General features: G+C 49.3%; 1 protein-coding gene across 4 annotated transcripts in view; it reads left to right on the top strand.

Annotated features, from left to right (window-relative positions):
- The first annotated feature begins 337 nt into the window (after nt 1-337).
- Nucleotides 338-21655, top strand: part of sgsm3 (small G protein signaling modulator 3) — a 112574-nt gene continuing 91256 nt past the window's right edge. The window contains exons 1-5 of one of the 4 annotated variants that reach the window (XM_055662986.1): nt 343-420; nt 7466-7634; nt 8545-8617; nt 8834-8915; nt 13611-13687. In XM_055662986.1, coding sequence (XP_055518961.1) covers nt 8906-8915; nt 13611-13687 — 87 coding nt within the window. In that variant the 5' untranslated portion in view covers nt 343-420; nt 7466-7634; nt 8545-8617; nt 8834-8905. Of the gene's footprint in view, nt 421-7465; nt 7635-8544; nt 8618-8833; nt 8916-13610; nt 13688-21655 lie in introns of all 4 variants that reach the window. The other 3 variants (XM_055662987.1, XM_055662988.1, XM_055662989.1) reach the window with 3 other exon arrangements.

Genomic DNA, 21655 nt, shown 5'->3' on the forward strand with positions numbered 1-21655 from the left:
AGAGGGGGAGGGGGAGAGAGGGGGGGAGGGGAGGGAGGGGGGGGGGGGGGGAGGGGGGGGAGGGGGGGGGGGGGGGAGGGAGGGGGAGAGGGAGAGAGGGGGAGGGGAGAGAAGAGGGGGGGAGGGGGGGGGAGGGGACGGAGGGGGGGAGGGGGAGGAGAGGGGGGGTGGGGGGAGAGGGGGGGGGAGGGGGGGGGAGGAGGGGGGGAGAGAGGGGGGGAGGGGGGGGGGGGAGGGGGGGGAGGGGGGGGGGGGGGGGAGGGGGGAGAGAGGGGGAGGGGGATAGGAGGGGAGAGAGGGGGGCGGGAGAGGGCCGTCGCCAGGCAACGCCGCCGCCGCGGTGACCCGGACTTCCTGTGACCCGGGCCTCAGTGGTTCCGGGTGAGGCGGCGACGTGTCGCTGGAGCGGAGCGGCGACGGGTAAGTGGCGGCCGCTCGGCCATCAGCGCCTGCTGTCCCACACCTACTACCCCCCCCCCCCAACCCCGGCCGCTCGGCCCCTTCGCGACGGTTCTCCCACGGTAACTCATAGCCCCCCTCCCCCTCCGCCGGTCGGTCCCTGCGACCAGGCTGTCCCACAGCAAGATCCCCTCGCCCCACACACACACACACTGCAGTGACAGCAGGGGAGGACACAAGTGTCCGGAGAGAGGGACACCCCTGACACCTGACACCCTGAGACCCTGCCCAGACCCCTGACACCCGGACTCCTGCCCCAGACCACTGACACCCTGACTCCTGCTCCAGACCACATGACACCCTGACTCCTGCCCCAGACCCCTGACACCCTGACTCCTGCCCCAGACACCCAGACCCCTGACACCCTGACTCCTGCCCCAGACCATGACACCCTGACTCCTGCCCCAGACCACTGACTGTCCTGCACCAGACTCCTGCCCCAGACCCCTGAAACCCTGACTCTGCCCCAGACACACAGACCCTGACACCCTGACTCCTGCCCCAGACACACAGACCCCTGACACCCTGACTCTTGCCCCAGACCCCTGACACCCTGACTCTTGCCCCAGACACACAGACCCCTGACACCCTGACTCCCGCCCCAGACCCCTGACACCCTGACACCTGCCCCAGACCCCTGACACCCTGACTCTTGCCCCCACACACACAGACCCCTGACACCCTGACTCCCGCCCCAGACCCCTGACACCCTGACACCTGCCCCAGACCCCTGACACCCTGACTCTTGCCCCAGACACACAGACCCCTGGACACACCCTGACTCCCGCCCCAGACCCCTGACACCCTGACTCTTGCCCCAGACACACAGACCCCTGACACCCTGACACCTGCCCCAGACACACAGACCCCTGACACCCTGACTCCTGCCCCAGACCACTGACACCCTGACTCTTGCCCCAGACCACTGACACACTGACTCCTGCCCAGACCCCTGACACCCTGACTCCTGCCCCAGACCCCTGACACCCTGACTCCTGCCCCAGACCCCTGACACCCTGACTCCTGCCCCAGACACACAGACAGACCCCTGACACCCTGACTCTGACCCCGCCCCAGACCCCTGACACCCTGACACCCTGACTCCCAGACCCCTGACACCCTGACTCCTGCCCCAGACCCCTGACCCCCTGACTCCCAGACCCCTGACACCCTGACTCCCAGACCCCTGACACCCTGACTCCTGCCCCAGACCCCTGACACCCTGACTCCCAGACCCCTGACACCCCTGACTCCTGCCCCAGACACCCTGACTCCTGCCCCAGACCCCTGACACCCTGACTCCCAGACCCCTGACACCCTGACTCCCAGAGCCCTGACACCCTGACTCCTGCCCCAGACACCAGACCACAGACACCCTGACTCCTGCCCCAGATACACAGACCACTCGAACCCAGCTCCCCCCCGACCCCTGCCCCGGACACCCAGACCCCTGCATCTCTGCTGCCTCACCCGCTGAGCTGAATTACTCCAGCATTTTGTGTCTACCCCCGAGCCCTGTATTGTTTTTGGTTTATGATGGTCATACGTACTGAGATCCAATGAAAAAACTGCAGAGTAGGCTATTCGACCCTTCGAGCCAGCACCACTATTCAATATGGTCGTGGATGATCATCCAAAATCAGTACCCCGTTCCTGCTTCCTCCCCATATCCCTTGATTCCGTTAGCCCCAAGATCCACATCCAACTCTCTCTTGAATACATTCAGTGAATTGACCTCCACTGCCTTCTGTGGCAGAGAATTCCACAGACTCACAACTCTCTGGGTGAAAAGTTTTTTCTCATCTCAGTCCTAAATGGCCAACCCCTTATTCTTAAACTGTGACCCCGGGTTCTGGACTCCCCCAACATCGGGAACATTTTTCCTGCATCTAGCCTGTCCAATCCCTTAATAATTTTATGTTTCTATAAGATTCCCTCTCATCCCTCTAAATTCCAGGAATTTCTATGACAGTCGATCCATTCTTTCATCATATGTCCTTAGACTTCAGTACACTTCAGTTGCCTCCGATTTCAGTGAGGCCTTCAACAAGGTTCCAAATTGAAAACTGGTCCAAAACGTTCAATGCAGTTTGGAAAATTAGATCCAAAATGTACTTGTTAATAAGAGACTGAGAGTGGTGGTAGGGTGGTGCTATTGTAATTCGAAGCCTGTGGCCAGGGCTGTACTAGTTTAGTTTAGAGATACAGCGTGGAAACAGGCCCTTCAGCCCCCCTGGGTCCATGCCGTCCAACGATCACCGTACACTAGTTCTACCCTACACAATAAGGACAATTTACAGAGGCCAATTAACCTACAAACCAGCACTTCTTTGGAGTGTGGGAGTTAAATCAGAGCACCCGGAGGAAACCCACGTGGTCACCGGGAGAACATGCAAACTCCGTATAGACAGCACTACAAGGAATGATGCTGAGACCCTTGGAGTCTGTCATGTACATTAATGATTTGGATATGAATACAGGAGGGGTGATTATTAAGATGCAGTTGACACAATTATTGGCGGTGTAGTGAAGGGATAGTCTTACGTTACAGAAGGATATTGATCATCTGGTAAATTGGGCAGAGCAATGGTAGAGGGCATATAATCCCGATAAACATGAGGTGTGACATTTTGGGAGGTCTGGTAAGGATAAGCCATCAGCGTTAGGGCCTGAAGAAATATTAAGGAACCGCAGGACTTGATGTACAAGTCTTAAAGGTGATGATACAGGTAGATAAGGAGTGCAGAAGGTATATGGGATGCTGGCCATCATTAGCTGAGGCATAGAATAAAGAACATAGAAGTCACATTACAACATAACATTTTGGTTAGAAGATGTTCAAACATGTTCCTAACATGAATGTATTGGAGAGACTGCAGAGGAGATTTACCTCGAGGTTGGCTGGGATGGAGTCTTTCAGTAAAAGAAGGGTGGATTAGTTGTGTTTGTTTTCCTTGGAGCAGAGGTGGCTGAGGGCCTGACAGAGGTGTACAAAACCTTAAGGGGCAGAGACAGAGTGACTAGTCAGAGACTGAACCCTGGGTGAGACCACACCTGGAGTATTGTGTGCAGTTTTGGTCTCCAAATTTGAGGAAGGACATTCTTGCTATTGAGGGAGTGCAGCGTAGGTTCACGAGGTGGCGGGACTGTCATATGTTGAGAGAATGGAGCGACTGGGCTTGTATACACTGGAGTTTAAAGGATGAGAGGGCATCTTATTGAAACATATAAGATTATTAAGGGATTGGACACGCTAGAGGCAGTAAACATTTCCCGAAGTTGGGGGAGTCCAGAACCAGGGGCCACAGTTTAAGAATAAGGGGTAAGCCCTTTAGAACGGAGATGAGGAAAAACTTTTTCACCCAGAGAATTGTGAATCTGTGGAATTCTCTGCTTCAGAAGGCAGTGGAGGCCATTTCTCTGCATGCTTTCAAGAGACAGTTAGATAGAGCTCTTGAGCTCTTAAAGGCAGTCAAGGGATTTGGGGAGAACGGGGAACGGGGTACTGATTGGGGATGATCATCCATGATCATATTGAATGGAGGTGCTGGCTCGAAGGGCCAAATGGTCTACTCCTGCACCTATTGTCTATTGTCTATTAGCAATGTATACAACCAGAGGTCATAGGTGTACAGTGAGGAGTAGGAGGGTTTTAACGGTCAGAGGAAAAATCTTTCAAGCAGAGGATCAGGGCAGTAGTAGAGTTGCTGTCTTGCAGCACCAGAGACCCGGGTTTGATCCTGTGTAGCGTTTATACATTCTCCCTGTAAAAGCGTGAGTATTCTCCGGGTACTCTGGTTACCTCCCACTTCCCAAAGACTCCAAAGGTGTGTAGGTTAATTGGATTCGGTAAAAAGCGTAAAACTGTCCCTGGCGTGCAGGATAGTGATTCTGCACAGGAATTGCAGGTCGGCAGGGACTCGATGGACTGAAGGGCCTGTTTCTGCGCTGTATCTCTAAAATAAGGGTGGAATGGAATGCACTGTTTGAAAAGTGACAAAGACAGGCCGGCTGCATCAGTGGGAGAGAGAAACAGCACTTAATGTTTCAACTTGATGACTTCTCCTCTGAACTTGAAAAGTGAGAAAACAAACTTATTAAGTAATTAAGGGGTGGGACAGAGTGAACGAGGAATGTCAGGGTGGAGACCAACGTTGTCCAGGTGATGCAATGCCACTGTGCGGGAAAACAGGCTGCAGGTCCTTGAGTCCAGGCAGCATCTGTGGAGGGAATACACAGTCAACTGTTTGGGTCAAACACCCCTCATCTAGTGTAGGAAGGAACTGCAGATGCTGGTTAGCACCGAAGAGGGACACAAAAGCTGGAGTAAGTCAGCGGGACAGACAGCATCTCTGAAAAGGAGTCGAATGGACGACGTTTCGGGTCGAGATCCTTCTTCAGATTGAAAAAGAGTCTCGACCCAAAATGTCACCCATTCTTTCTCTCCTGAGATGCTGCCTGTCCCGCTGACTTACTCCAGCATTTGATCTAGAATGATTTTGAAATCAATCACCCTTCATCCAGAATGATTTTGTGCTGTCAGAAAATGGATGATGGAGGTGCTGAATTCAGTATTGAATGCCTGGGAGTGCAGTGCGCGTGGATGGAAGATGAGGTGCAGTTCCCCAAGCTTGCAGTGAGCTTTGTACAAAGAAAGCCTGAGTGGGTGCAGTGGTCTGGAGAATTAAAATGGCAGGCGACAGGACACTGAGGGTCACCCTTGGAAATTGAGCCTCAGTTCTCTGTAGAGCAGTCGCACAGTCTAATTTAAATTAGTTTTGAGATATGGACTCACATAGTCTGGCCCTTCAACCCACCATGTTCTCTGATCACCCGTTCACACTAGTTCTATGTTATCCCACTTGCTCATCCACTCCCTACGCGCCATGGATGGGCCATTAACTTACAAATCTGCACGTCATTGGGATGTGGGAGGAAACCGGAGCACCCGGAGAAAACCCACGCAGTCACAGTGGGACTGCAGAGGTCAGGTCTCTGGCGCTGTGAGGCAGCAGCTTTACCAGCTGCACCTTTGTGTCACGCCTTTGGTTTCTCTGATGAGGAGGGGAGCATGGAAGTGTAGATTAGATTGGAAGAAGTGCAGTTGAATCAGGGCTTCACCTGACAAGACTGTTTGGGTCCCAGGATGGCAGGGAGGGGAGAGGTGGGTGCTGCTTCTCCTGCTCTTTCTGGGGAACCTGCTGTCAGAAGGGGAGTGGTTGGAGGGGACGGAAGAGTTAATGAATAACTCACAAAGGGAACAGTCTCTATGCATTTTCTGAAAGCGATGTCCATGTAGAACAAAATGTGTAGGAAGGAACTGCAGATGTTGGTTTAAATCGAAGATGGACGCAAAATGCAGGAGTAACTCAGCGGGACAGGCAGCGCCTCTGGAGAGACGGAATGGGTGACGTTTCGGGTTGAGACCCTTCTTCCGCTTGAAATTCTTCAGACCCGAAACGTCACCCATTCCTTCTCTCCAGAGATGCTGCCTGGCCTGCTGCGTTACTCCAGTATTTTGTATCTATCCATGTAGAACAATCTCGTTAAAGGATATAGAGACTCTGCAGGATGGAATGAGGGATGGTGTCGAAATATTGAATTATTTCTATTCATTTAACATTGGAGCCATTTTCCATATCGAATGAATACGAGCCCCATTCTGTTCCACCACTTGTTTTCCCTGTAACCTATTCCCTCATGTTGATTAATTCCTCCCTAATTCCACCACGAGTTGCTTGACTGAAAGATGCAGCAAGGAAACAGGCCTTAGGCCCACTGAGCCCGCGCCAGCCATCAATTACCCCTTCACACTAGTTCTATGTTATCCCACTTTCTCACCCCTGGGGCAATGTACAGAGGCCAATTAACCTATACTTTAGAATGTGGGAGGAAACCCACGTGGTCTTGGAGAACTCCACACCGACAGCACCCGAGGTTAGGGACGAATCCAAGTCTTTGGCGCTACGAGGCAGCAGCTCTACCAGCTGAGCCACTGTGCCGTCCGATGTGGGAGGAAACCGGAGCACACTTTTGTAGTTGTAAGCAGCATACAGATAGCACTGGAGGTCTGGCTGGAATCTGGGTCAACAAGGTAGAAGATCAACAATAATCGATAAAAGGTGGGGCTGGATCAAAGGTCTGACTCTTTTTAACTATTGTATCTCACTTGCCCAAAAACTGCTGCCCATTCCTGCTCTTGCCCAAGCAATGAATCGCTGACCCTCCCTGAGTCTGAACACGCTGATCCCTGACAGTCCCCTATTCTCAACACACTGACCCTTGTCCCTCTCCTAGTTCATAGAAACATAGAAACATAGAAAATGGGTGCAGGAGTAGGCCATTCGGCCCGTCGAGCCTGCATCGCCATTCAATATGATCATGGCTGATCATCCAACTCAGTATCCTGTACCTGCCTTCTCTCCATACCCCCTGATCCCTTTAGCCACAAGGGCCACATCTAACTCCCTCTTAAATATAGCCAATGAACTGGCCTCAACTACTTTCTGTGGCAGAGAATTCCACAGATTCACCACTCTCTGTGTAAAAAATGTTTTTCTCATCTTGGTCCTAAAAGATTTCCCCCTAATCCTTAAACTGTGACCCCTTGTTCTGAACTTCTCCAACATCGGGAACAATCTTCCTGCATCTAGCCTGTCCAACCCCTTAAGAATTTTGTAAGTTTCTATAAGATCCCCCTCAATCTTCTGCAATATTCTGTGAGTCCCTCTCCCTCGCCAGAGCACCACTCCCTCGCACGTCTGTCTCCAGGCACCTACGTAAAAAGTGAAAATTAAACCATACAGTTACTGGAAGTCTAAAATGAAACCACAGTGCTGGAAACAGGTCCGGCAACATACCCATTGCCGACTCCTTTTCATGCCCGCGTCTCTTTGCACAGCAAATGTCTGTGACTCCAACTCATGAGGGGAGGCTCCACCCAGGACCAGAGGCAAGTTCACACTGTGCGGCGTTTCTCAAGACAGTGCTCTCCTTGCACCCTTAGATCCACGCCAAATGCCATTTGGACAGCAGTAAAGTTGCTGCTTGACAGTGCCAGAGACCCGGGTTCGAACCTGACTACAGGTGGCGTCTGTACGGAGTATATACGTTCTCCACATGACCGTGTGGGTGTTCCTCGGGTGCTCCGGTTTCCTCCCACCAAAGACATTCAGGTTTGTGGGGTAATTGGCTTCAGTAATAATTGTAAATTGTCCGTAGTATGTATGATTGTGCTAGTGTCGGGGGATCGCTGGTCAGTGCGGACTTGGTGGGCCAAACTCTACAAAGTCAGTTCCCGTTGTCGGGATCAAACACGGGTCTCTGGTGCTGTAAGACAGCAACTCTACCACTGTGCCATTCTGTTCCATTCTGTTTGTAGTTTGTTTGGTTGTTTGTCTTTTTGCACAAAGTCCGCGAGCATTGCCACTTTTCATTTCATTGCACATCTCGTATGTGTATGTGACGAATAAACTTGACTTGACTTGCTACTCTTGCACCACTGTGCCCCCCCCCTAAACATCGCTCCCATTTACTATGTGCTTCATTTTTTGCCCTTTTGCTTTAAGAAGACGTGTGGAACTACTTACAACCTGCATTCACATTCCTTGGTTCATTTACTGTTTAAGAAGGAACTGCAGATGCTGGAAAACCAAAGGTAGACAAAAATGCTGGAGAAACTCAGCGGGTGAGGCAGCATCTATGGAGCGAAGGAAATAGGCAACATTTCGGGTCTGAAGAAGCATTTCAACCCAAAACGTTGCCTATTTCCTTTGCTCTATAGATGCTGCCTCACCCGCTGAGTTTCTCCAGCATTTTTGTCTACCTTTGGTTCGTTTACTGTTGTGTTCTCTCTACTCCCTCTTCATCTGTCCTTTGCTCATTGTGAAAATCTGTCCGATCCTTGGATTCACCATTATTCTCTACTGCTTTATTGTCTGATTCATATTGTATATCTTTATTGAGTATTATGAAATCTTTGTGTAAACATCTGGAGCATTGAATCTGACATTTTTAATCTAATGTTTCAGTTCAATTTAGCCATTTTCCCTTCATGCCTGCATAACTGCCTTTATTTAACTCCAGACTCTAGTTGTGTGATGGTGATCTACAAGAATAACCCCAGCAACAGCCCATGGTCTGACATCCATCCTTTCAGGTATAGTAAACTATTCTGTTGCCACACTCTCTGACATGCTAAGTTTAATTTTACATGTAGATTGGTGCGTATAGCACTTTGTGCTGGTCTTGGACTTATTCGCAGTGTACTGAAACTGGCAGTTTGTTTTACAAAGTATGCTTTAGTGTAAACATATTGGCTGTGCATTAGTCACCATGTTCCACAGAGCACTGATCAGATTTTCTCCTTTCATAGTGCATTGAACAGCTGAGTCAAAGACTACACACCAGGGACTTCTAAACTGGGGACAGTCCTGCAGTTGCCAAAATGACTTCAGGTACGGACTAAATAACTACATCGGTGTAAAGGAAGATAGTTTAGAAACCCTACATGATTTATGAGTATCATGTATTACAGACTGAGGTAGTGCATCTCTTTGGATCGAATGGTCCAGAACCAGGGGCCACAATAAAGGGGAGGCTATTTAAGACTGAGGTGAGAAAAACTTTTTCACCCAGAGTGCTGTGAATTTGTGGAGTTCCCTGCCATAGAGGGCAGTGGAGGCCAAATCACTGGATGTTGGATAAGAGAGAGTTAGATAGAGCTCTAGGGGCTAGTGGAATCAAGGGATATCGGGAGAAGGCAGGCACGAGTTATTGATTGGGGACGATCAGCCATGATCACAGTGAATGGTGGTGCTGGCTCGAAGGCCCAAATGGCCTACTCCTGCACCTATTTTCTATGTTTCTATGTATGGAGTTTGTACGTTCTCCCTGTGACTGTGTAGGCTTTCTTTAGATGCTTCTGTTTCCTCCCACACTCCAAAAACAGACGGGTTTGTGGGTTATTTTGCTTTGGTAAATTGTAAATTGTCCCTAGTGCGTAGGATAGTGCTGGTGTACAGGGTAATCATTGGTCAGCACGGACTCGGTGGGCCGAAGGACCTATTACCATGCTGTATCTCTAATGTCTAAAGACACAAACTGCTGGAGTAACTCATCGGGTCAAGAAGCATCCCTGCAGACCACCCATCCATGTTCTCCAGAGATGTTGCCTGACCCGCTGTCTTACTCCAGTAGTTTATGCCTGTTTGTGCGAACCAGCATATACAGTGCCTTGTATCTAAAGCTCATACCTGCTCCCTATCCAAGTGTTGGCCATCCAGCATGTGTGCTACCCTTGGTGCATCTATTGCTCAACAGGAGTGTTTAAATGTCACATGTGCCGACAACGAAACAATTACATTCATACCTCAGCAATTTAACTGGCCCGTAACCACAATACACACAGATAAATATCATAATCAAAAATCATAATTTGAGGAAGTGCAACGTAGGTTTACAAGGTTAATTCCCGGGATGGCGGGGCTGTCATATGCTGAGAGAGTGGAGTAGCTGGGCTTGTACACTCTGGGGTTTAGAAGGATGAGAGGGTATCTCATTGAAACATATAAGATTGTTAAGGGCTTGGACACGCTAGAGGCAGGAAACATGTTCCCGATGTTGGGGGAGTCCACAACCAGGGGTAGTTTAAGTATAAGGAGTAAGCCATTTAGAACGGAGACGAGTAAACACTTTTTCTCGCAGAACGTTGTGAGTGTGGAATTCTCTGCCTCATAGGGCGGTGGAGGCAGGTTCTCTGGATGCTTTCAAGAGAGAGCTAGATAGGGCTCTTAAAGATAGCAGAGTCATGGGATATGGGGAGAAGGCAGGAACGGGGTTCTGACTGGGGATGATCAGCCATGATCACAATGAATGACGGTGCTGGCTCGAAGGGCCGAATGGCCTACTCCTGCATCTACTATTGGCTATAATCTATTGTCTATAATCTCTCCATTGGTGCATTAGGGGAATGATTTCCTTGTCTGTTTCTGAGTGGGTTTGGGTTGACGTTTTGCTTTGATGGTTTGCGGGTCCTTCACCATCTTCACCTTCCTCCCTTGTTTCTGAACTATATGAACCAACTATAGGTACCTCCATATTGCATTAAATGCGTGGTCATGTAACACACATAACGACCCCTCGGCTCACCATGTGAGATCCCCAGCCTCTACCACCTCAGGCAGTGCATTCCAGATTGAAAACACCTTCTCGGTGAAAAATAAAATCCTCACTTTTTAAAAACTTGTTCTCTAAACCCTCTTCCACTTCGCATTGAACCTATGCCCTCTGGTTTTGGATTTCTCTGGTACGGGCTACACATTCTCGCTCTCCACTCCTCAGAATGTTGTGGTGCTGTTCAGGGCATTACATTGGCGCAGCTGGTCGAGCCGCTGCCTCACAGCGCCAGGGATCTCGGTTCGATCCTGACCTCGGGTACTGTCAGTGTGGAGTTTGCACGTTCTCCCTGTGACCGCGTGGGTTTCCTCCAGGTGCACTGGTTACCTCCCCAAGACGTGCGGGGTTGTATGTTAATTGGCCTGTGTAAAATTGGGCCTAATGTGTCGGGAGTGAATTAGAAAGGGAGATAGCATAGAGCATTTCGTTGTCTCTGTACTGTACACTGACAATGACAATTAAAATTGAATCTGAATCTGAGCTAGTGTGAATGGGTGATCAGTGTTTGGAGTGGACTCGGTGAGCCTGCTCCCATTTTGTATCTCTGAAACTAAAACTTAAAACTAAATGGTCTTTAGATACCGATATTAAAATTCATGTTGGCATATCACTATCTTTCGCAACTGCTTGTAGAACCACTATGTAAATATTAAGTCACAGAGCTTGTCACAATAACACTCCACCCCACTGATTGTATCAGGAAGTTAGAATTCCCCTGAGTTGTTACAAAGACCTTTCAATTCAATTGGAATTTGTTTAATCAACAACAATTAAAAAAATGCAGGAAATACTCAACAGGTCAGGTAGCGCCTGTGGAAAAGGGCCTGCATAGAGTGCATGTGGAGAGGATGTTTCCACTAGTGGGAGAGTCTAGGACCTGAGGTCATAGCCTCGGAATTAAAGGGCGTTCCTTTAGGAAGGAAATGAGGAGAAATTTCTTTAGTCAGGGGATGGTGAATCTGTGGAATTCATTGTCACAGAAGGCTGTGGAGGCCAAGTCAATGAATATTCCAAAGGCCGAGATAGATAGATTCATGATTAGTACGGGTATAAGGGGGATTATGGGGATAAGGCAGGAGAATGGGGTTAAGAGGGTAAGATAGATCAGCCATAATTGAATGGCGGAGTAGACTTGATGGGCCGAATGGCCTAATTTCTCCCATCACCTGAACTTGTGAACAATGAATGTTTCAGACCTGAATGTTACAATCATTTTCTAATTTTATTTCAGATTTTCAACACCTGCGTAATGTTTTGATTTTTATTTACTTCAACAACAACACGTTGCATTTATAATGTCAGAGTTTACCCCAGGGCATTTCACAGAGCTGTTCAGTAGGCAGAATATCACACACAAACATAAAGCAAGAAATCAGGAGAAGCTTTGTAAAAGGTGCAAGAGGCAAGGTAAGGAGGCAGGATTAATGAGGGAAAACCTTCCAGAGCTGAAGGTCCAGGCAGCTGAAATTACAAGTGTCAAAGATGTAATTTGGGATTAATAACACTACTGACCTTGGAAAATTATAAAGTTGAGGTGATTATGGTTAGACCATGGGGACATTTCAGTATGGAACTGGGAATTGTAAAGTCATGGCAAGCACCAGGAAGCACTGGGTGAGAATTGAATTGTACTTGGAATGAATGAAGATGCAGGTGGCAGATTCGGATGTTGTTTCAGGCCCTGTCCCACTATAGGAGTTTACCCAAGAGCTCTCCCGAGTTTAAAAAAAAATCTAACTCGTAAGTACGTAGAATGTACGTAGCGGGTACGCCGGAGCTCGGGACGTCTCTTAGTGGCTCGTAACGCTAACGGCAGGTACTCGGGAAAGGCAGTCAGCTCGTGAAGTATTTTCAACATGTTGAAAAATGTCCACGAGAGCCCCAAGTACTCCACGAGCGGCTATTACCGTAATTCTCCGAGTTCGAATCAGGGGAAACTAGGGAGAACTCTTGAATTAGCTCGTACAGTGGGACAGACCCTTTACCAGAAAGGATCAATGTGAGATTCCAGCCCGGGGAATATTAAAACAAAGGGCCCAGTGCGGCATGGTGGCGCAGCGGTAGAGTTGCCACCTTGCAGCGCTGGAAACCAGGGTTCGATCCCGACTACGGGTGCTGTCAGTACGGAGTTTGTATGTTCTCACCGTGACCTGTGTGGGTTTCCTCCATGATCTTCAGTTTCCTCCAACACTCCAAAGACATACAGGTTTGTAGGTTAATTGGCTTGGTATAAACGTAAAATAGTCCTTAGTGTGTGTAGGACAGCGTTAATGTGCGGGGATCGCTGGTCATTGCGGAATAGGTGGGCTGAAGGGCCTGTTTCCGCACTGTATCTCTAAACTAAACTAAAATAAATTAAACTAAAGGAGACCTGGGCAATAACAATTGCGTTTTGAGATACAGCATGGAAACAGATCCTTTGGCCTACTGTCGACCATCGATCACTTGCTCACACCAGTTCTATATTATCCCACTTTCTCTTCCACTCCCTACAAAATTTACAGAGATCAATCAACCTACAACCCCGTACACTCCCCCACACTCTAGAGACAGTTTACAAATTTACTGAAGCCAAATAACCTACAAACCTGTATTTCCTTGGAATATGGGAGGAAACCGGAGCACCTGGGGAAAGCCCACGTGGTCACTTGGAGAACGTACAAACTCTGTGCAGGCAGCACCTGTAGTCCGGGTCCCTGGCACTGTAAGGCGGCGACTCTAACACTGCGCCACCGTGCTGCCCGAGCACCAGAGTTGACCTGCAGGACTGTGAACAAGAGCAGGGGTGTGGGCTAAGCTGAAGACCATGTTTGGCTGGCATGGATATTATGGGCAGAATACTCGCTGTGTGTTTCTCTGACTTTATATTGCAGTGATCCAAGAACATACAGGGGTTGTGAGCCTGCGTGCTAATGTGCTTCCCTTCCCACTGACGCTCACCTAGTGCTGATGCTGATATCTCATCTCTTTCACAGGCAGTGCTGTCCCTCCTGGCAATGGCCCCTTCACAGCATTGACTCCTAGCATGTGGCCGCAGGACATAGTGACCAAGGTAAGAGGGTTCACTTTACACACACCACTCACTCCTAATCATGGGTAACTTGCAGTTATATATCTTGCATGGAACTTAGTGAAGGGCCCGGATAGAGTGAATATAGAGAGAATGTCTAGGATCAGAGGACAGCCTCAGAATAGAAAGGAGATGAGGAGATGTCTTTAGTCGGAGGGTGGTGAATCTGTGGAATTCATTGTCGCAGAAGGCTGTGGAGGCCGTCAGTGGATATTCTTAAAACCGAGATAGATAGATTATTGATTAGCACGGATGTCAGGGGCTATGGGGAGAAGGCAGAAGGATGTTATGTCGGAAAAGCCTAGGGTGGAAGCCTGTGTATTTTATGGATGGTCCAGTCACTGTCGGTGGTGGAGATAAGGGACACTCCCGGTGACAGATAGGGTGCTAATTCAGTGGGTGCTTTGTCTTGCACGGTACGGAGGTTCTTCGGTCTTGTTAGAGGGCACAGTGGTGGAGGTGAAATATTAGAGGGCACAGTGGTGCAGGAAAGAACTGCAATTGCTGGTTTATACTGAAGATTGACACAAAATGCTGGAGCAACTCAGTGGGTCAGGCTGCATCTCTGGAGGGAAGGAATGGGTGACGTTTCAGGTGAAAACCCTTCTTCAAGCATCTCTGGAGAAAAGGAACAGATGATGTATCGGGTCAGAAGCCTTCTTCGGACTGAAAGTAGAAAGGGGCAGAGGAACCTGGAGGTGGAAAATGGTTCTGGCCTTTTCTTGCCTCCAGTTACTTCCCACCACCCCCCCCCCCCCCCCCCCCCCCCCCCACATTCAGTATGAAGAAGGGTTTGAACTGAAACGTCTCCAGAGATGATGTTTGTCCTGCTGAGTTGCTCCAGCACCTTGTGTCTGTCTGCAGTGGTGCAGTTGATTAGAGTCCTTACCTCACAGCTCCACGGGACCGTGTTCTATTCTGACCTCGGATGCTGTGTGAGTGTGTGTGTGTGGGGGGTGTGGGTGGGTGGGTGGGTGGGGGTGTGTGGGTGGGTGTGTGTGTGTGTGTGTTTGCGTCTGTGGAGACTGCACGTTCTCCTCGTGCCCAAAGATAGGCACAACAAGCTGGAGTAACTCAGCGGGACAGGCAGCATCTCTCGAGACCCTTCTTCAGACTTCACTCTATTTTCCTCTCGTGTCCCAAAGATGCGCAGGCCGCTGCAAGTTACTATTTGTGTGTAGATAAGGGGAGAATAAAATGGAATTAATGGAACACGATGGCTAGCATGGACAAGGTGGGCCGAAGGCTGTACTCATCAATGCATTGTGCCCAGTCATGAAGTAAAGGCTTTTGTCAGGAGATGAATCATTCATTGGTGTGTCCCAAATCTCTAATCAGGACTTTGAATGTTCATAAGTGATAGGAGCAGAAATAGGCCATTTGTCCCATTACTCCGCCATTCAATCATGGCTGATCTATCTTTCCCTCTTAACCCCATTCTCCTGCCTTCTCCCCATAACCCCTGACACCTGTACTAACCAAGAATCTATCTATCTCTGCCTTAAAAATATCCATTGACGGTCTCCACAGCCGTCTGTGGCAATGAATTCCACAGATTGACTAGCCCTCTGACCAAAGAAGTTGCTCCTCATCTCCTTCCTAAAGGAATATTCTTTGTGATGTATGCGATCTACCCAGTCAAATGTCTGTTTAGTTGAGATCCCCAGGATTTGGGAGTTGCAATGGAAGTGCCAAAGGTGTGTCGTCTTGCAATAATGTGCAGCTTCTGCTGAAGTGATCAGGCAATGGACACAGTTTATGTTAAAAAAGAGAAAAAGTGCTGGAGTAACTCAGAGGCCGTCTGGCCCGCTGAGTTACTCCAGCACTATGTACCTTATTTTGTAAACCAGCATCTGCAGTTTCTTGTCTCTGCACGGTTGATGTTTTCCCATGGAGTTGCAATTTAAACAAATCGTCATCCATAAACATTTAAGTCTGGGCCCTTTGGACAAAGAAGCAGGAGTGTGAAGGATCAGGTTGTGAGTATTGACTTTAATGGGTGCACGCATGCTAAAGGATGACAGATAATGGCAACTAGGGTGGTGCAGCGGTAGCGCTACTGCCTCACAGCGCCGCAGACCCGGGTACAATCCTGACTACAGGTGCTGTCTGTGTGGAGTTTGTACGTTCTCCCTGCGAACCCGCAAGTTTTCTCCCAGATCTACACTTTCCTCTTACACTCCAAAGACGTACTGGTTGGTAGATTAATAGGCTTGGTATAAATGTAAATTGGCCCTAGTGTGTGTGGATAGCGTTAGTGTGTGGGATTGACGGTCAGTGCGGACTCGGTGGGCCGAAGGGCCTGTTTCCACGCTGTATTTCTAAACTAAACTAAGCAAAACAGAGGGCCAACTGGGAAAGTGGCTGTACTGTCTGTGAAATGGACAGAGCCAGTATCACGGCCTAGTCAAGAAGGTGGCTTGGGAAATTTATGTTAATAAGGTAGCATCTCTTATGGGAGGGTGGGTGGAGGGGGCCGTCGGAGAGCGAGGAGGGCTGTTGAAGAGCTACCTGCTGGGGGGCTGCCGAGAAGGAAGGGAGGCCCGATTGGGGGGGGCTACTGCCTTGTGCGGCAGAAGATGCGAGTGTTCGGTGAACTATGTCGGCGGCAGACACGTGACGACGTTGTGTACTGCCTAGGTGAGGTCTGCTGTATGACTCATATGGGTTGTACGTAACCCTAAGCATTTCACTGCCCCTACGTACATATGACAACAAAGTACCATTGAATTATCGAATTGAATCAAAGGTGGTGGAGAATTGCCGTCTTGAATTCTGCAGTCCAGGCGATAAAGCACTCCCTCTCTAAGGGAGTTCCAAAAATATCTCCACTCCTGTCCTATATATCCTGTTTAAAAATCGATCAGATGAACAAGGTTAAATAACACTTAGCGGCCCAGTCTCCAAATGCAAGCGGTTGATTCACATTGCACATGACAAAAGGTTGCAGTGTTTTGCACTGTTGCAAATAGTTGTCTCTTCTATGCACAAAAACACAGTTACACGCTTGCTTCAAGTAGACAGATAACAGGCCACCAATACATTTATCACTGGGTCATTTGTACTTGCCAGCCCTGAGGCGGGAAGAGATTGTCCAGCTGGCTAATTGCTGGTTAATTGCCTCTCACTGCCTGATGCTGCTTCTGCCTGCTCTCTGTGTCCTGTTTAAGGGGCTGTCCCACTTTCACCACCTAATTCACGACCTTTGTTACTCGTGGCCATTTTTCATCAGGCTAGAAAAAACGCCGCAACCATGAGTACCTACGACTAGCATCAAGGCCTGCTACGACCTCGTGACGACCACGCTGCGAGTATGAGTCAAGGGCAAACTCGGCAGAGCCCTTAACTCTGCCTTGGCCTGCAAATCAGGCTGCAAGATCAGGCTGCAAATGACCTTCCTGCACTCGTGTTAAAGAGGGAACTGCAGATGCTGGAGAATCGAAGGTTACACAGAAAAGCTGGAGAGAAACTCAGCGGGTGCAGCAGCATCTATGGAGCGAAGGAAATAGGCAACGTTTCGGGCCGAAACCCTTCTTAAACCCCACTACTGGCCACATCTTCCCATCTCCCCCCATATCTGCCTTCCGCAAAGACCGCTCCCTCCATAACTCCCTTGTCAATTCTTCCCTTCCCTCTCGGTCCACCCCCTCCCCGGGCACTTTCCCTTGCGGCCGCAGCAGATGCAACACTTGTCCCTTTACCTCCCCCCTCAACTCCTTTCAGGGACCCAAGCAATCGTTCCAGGTGCGACAGAGGTTTACCTGCATCTCTTCCAACCTCATCTATTGCGTCCGCTGCTCTAGATGTCAGCAGATCTATATCGGTGAGACCAAGCGGAGGTTGGGCGATCGTTTCGCCGAACACCTCCGCTCGGTCCGCAATAACCTAGCTGACCTCCCGGTGGCTCAGCACTTCAACTCCCCCTCCCACTCCGTCTCCGACCTCTCTGTCCTGGGTCTCCTCCATGGCCACAGCGAGCAGCACCGGAAATTGGAGGAACAGCACCTCATATTCCGTTTGGGGAGTCTGCACCCCGGGGGCATGAACATCGACTTCTCCCAATTCTGTTAGTCCTTGCTGTCTCCTCCCCTTCCTCAGCTCCCCTGCTGTCTCCTCCCACCCTCCAGCCTTCCGGCTACTCCTCCTTTTCCCTTTCTTGTCCCCACCCACCCCCACCCCTGATCAGTCTGAAGAAGGGTTTCGGCCCGAAACGTTGCCTATTTCCTTCGCTCCATAGATGCTGCTGCACCCGCTGAGTTTCTCCAGCTTTTCTGTGTAACCTTCCTGCACTCATCTGACTCTTCATTTACTCTCTGCTCTATTAACCCCTGCAGTCTCAGTCTAGATGAACTGACTGGGCAGCCTATCCTGCCTCCTTTTGGATTTTTGGTTATTGCAGTGAAGATTAGTTTGAGAAATGGCATGATGTCTATTCCTTCCCCCCCCCCCTCTCTCTGTCCCCTTCCAACCTATGTTCCTCCCACTGGCTGTACAATTCACTTCTCTTCCCTCCCTTCTCTCCTGTCTCCTTTTCATCTCCAGCCTTTGTCACTTACTCCACCCACCAGCCAATCAAACCTCCTCACCTGTATCCACCTATCACTCAGCAGACCTTGTCCCACCCTCTCGGCTCTTTTCCAGCTTCCTACTCCCCCCCCCTTACTCCAATCAGTTTGAAGCAAAGATCCTATAGCGGAGCAAGATAGACCATTCCTGCTAAATGTAATGGGCTGACGTGTAGTACGCAACGCAACGTAACGTGGGCCTTTTTTTCATCCATTTCAGTAACCCGACCCGACCCGCAGTGTAATCAACGTTGCGGGGGAACAGTTTGTGTTAATTAATTATAATTCTGAAAATGAGGAGAAGATTTTTACCAAATAACTTTTATTTTTACGAGGATGTTTTCGTAACCGGCTTCCGTCTCCGCACTAGTATCTTTGCTCCGCTACGGGATCTTTGGTGCGGAGACGGAAACCGGTTACGGGAATGGGGCCGAAGATTACCCATGAATCTGCCCATGACCATGTACTACGTCTTTTTCGTCGAGTGGACCATCTTGCTCGCTGTAGGGTCTTTGGTTTGAAGAATACTCCTGACCCTAATCATCAGAGATACAGCACGGAAACAGACCCCTTCGGCCCACCGAGTCCGCATTGACCAGCGATTACACCAATTCCATCCTACACACCAAGGATAAAATACAACCAATTAACCTATAATCCTGTTCAAGAAGGAACTGCAGATGCTGGAAGATCGAAGGCACACAAAATTGCTGGAGAAACTCAGCAGGGTGCAGCAGCATCTATGGAGCGAAGAAAATAGGCGACGTTTCGGGCCGAAACCCTTCTTCGTGGTTTCTTCGCCCAAACCTACAATCCTGTATGTCTTTGGAATGTGGCAGGAAACCAGGGCTCCTGGAGAAAACTCTCGTCACATGGAAAGCTCCATACACACACGTAGTTAGTATTAAACCTGGGTCTCTGGCGCTGTAAGGCTGCACCCCTATCACTGTGCCACTGTGCCGGCCATCCACAGATATACCTGACCCACTGAGTTACTCCAGCACTTTGTATCTTTCTCAGGATTGCGGCATCTGCTGTCCCTTATAACTACGTGACATCAATATTCATTTCCGGGGGTCATAATTCTGCTGCAATCATTTTCTCTTTTGTCCTTTCCTGATTGCTGCCCATTATAAGTCCTATAAGGGACTACGCCCAAATCCGTTGCTAAGAGCAACTCTACAAATACTAAAACATGCGTCATTTGTCAAACTCAGGAGAAGATATAAACTGTCACTGCCCAGTTTCAGAATCTTTCCCACCATAATTTAATTCTTAATTCTGTTCTCCATTTCCAGTCCTGTCGACATGGTCGGCAAAACACGGCGTTGCCTGACTCGGGTTCTGCATATCACTGTTACATTCCCTTAGATTTTTCAAGCAGATCTGCAATCAAAACTCTTTTCTCTGTTCCTCAACTTCAGAGAGCCTGCCACGTAGTTTGTCTGTAGCACTGACGTACATGAGGTCTCCCACATGTGTGTAGGCTATGTAGGAGTGCCCAAATGCCGTGGGTAGGTGTGATGGAAAGCATTAATTGTAGTGCATGATGTTACACCCTGCATTAGCACCATAGAAGGCATTTTATCACAAATCACACCTTGCTTTGGGAACAGCTCCATCCAAGACCGTAAAGGGCCTGTCTCACTTGCATGTGATTGCGTGCGTTAGGTACAAACCGGAAGCGAAGTTCACGTGTGACTTAATTTACGTCATGCTTACAAATCAGCTGGGCAGGAGGCGGACCGAATAAATTTGGGCGTTGCACGGCGTCGGGCGGTGACGTCATCACGCAATGCCACGCGCTAGGCGTACGCTGTCAAGGCGCTGCGTGTATGCCGTCAAGACGCTGCGTACGACCACAATACGCCTGCGTGCGTACGCAGGCCGACAGGCCGTTGGCACGCGAAGATTTCGGTCGCTGCAGGAATTTTGGAGCCCCGCGCTATGTCGGGACTAGCCCCACACAACTCCATACCCCTCCGCGCTTCTAAGTGGAAATGGCCCCGCGCAGCCATACAGTGACCGTACGCCTCAAGCGACCACGAGGTCGCGTAATTTGCGAGCCAAGGTCGCATAAGTGGGACAGGCCCTTAAGGAATTGCAGCGAATTGTGGACGCAGCCCAGACCTTCACACAAACCAACCTCCCTTCTACTGACTCCATTTATACCTCACGCTGCCTCGCCAAGGCCAGCAGCATCATCAAGGACGAGTCGCACCCCGGCCACTCCCTCTTCTCCTCTCTCCCATCGGGCTAAAGGTACATAAGTGTGGAAACGCACACCTCCAGATTCAGGGACAGTTTGTTCCCAGCTGTTATCAGGCAACTGAATCATCCTACCACAACCAGAGAGCAATGCTGAACTACTATCTACCTCGTTGGTGACCCTCTGACTATCCTTGTTTAAGAAGGATCTGCAGCTGCTGGAAAATTGAAGGTAGACAAAAAATGCTGGAGAAACAGCATTTAATAAACAAATAACGTTGCCTTTTTCCTTCGCTCCATAGATGCGGCCTCACCCGCTGAGTTTCTCCAGCATTTTTGTCTACCTCTGACTATCCTTGATCGGTCTTTGCTGGCTTTACCTTGCACTAAATGTTATTCCCTTGTGAACATACATGTATCGTCTTTCCGCTGACTGGATAAAATGCAACAAAAGCTATTCACTGTTACCTCGGTACACCTGACAATCAACTAAACTGAACTGAATTGCTTACCACTGTCTATTGGGCACTCATCATTATTTCCCGTAACTAGATGAGCCTCAGCCAAGGGAAGACATTATCTCCTGAATGGTGTGTGATACTTCTGTCGATAATTGGTAACAAACACCCGTCCATCTGATTATTCCCATTCCCATTTGTAAGCGCGTGCGTACAAATAACAAGACATCCTGCACATCGGCACAATGCAGAATGCTTGCAGATGCCAGCTTTTCTTTCTTAATGTAACTGGAAACTGCCAGATCTCTTGCAGAACGTCTAACGTTTCAAAAGTTGTCATCACCTGTATAAAAAGGAAAGAATGGAATCCATCAGCGCTCAGCGTAAGAGCCCTTGGGGTGTAATTCATCACTTTAAAACCAAGCAGCTTAAAGGGCGGTTAAAAGAGCTACTGGTGGAAAGGGTCACCTTTTCGTTAACCCTTTCGGTTCACTTTTGAGCGACCATTTTGCCCTGGGGTATACCTGTCCACTCTCATCAGGTCCTAAGTCATTAGGTCTAGGAGCAGAATTAGGCCCATCAAGTCTTCTCGGCCATTCAATCATGGCTGGTTTATCTCTCCCACCTAACCCCTGTCCTCTTGACCTGCACATTTGTTTCTTTGCTCCAAGGGAGTCCTGGGTAGAACCACATCTCCTCATACAACAAAGCACCTCTGT

The sequence above is a fragment of the Leucoraja erinacea genome, chromosome 37 (assembly GCF_028641065.1).
Source record: "Leucoraja erinacea ecotype New England chromosome 37, Leri_hhj_1, whole genome shotgun sequence".
NCBI lineage: Eukaryota > Metazoa > Chordata > Chondrichthyes > Rajiformes > Rajidae > Leucoraja > Leucoraja erinaceus.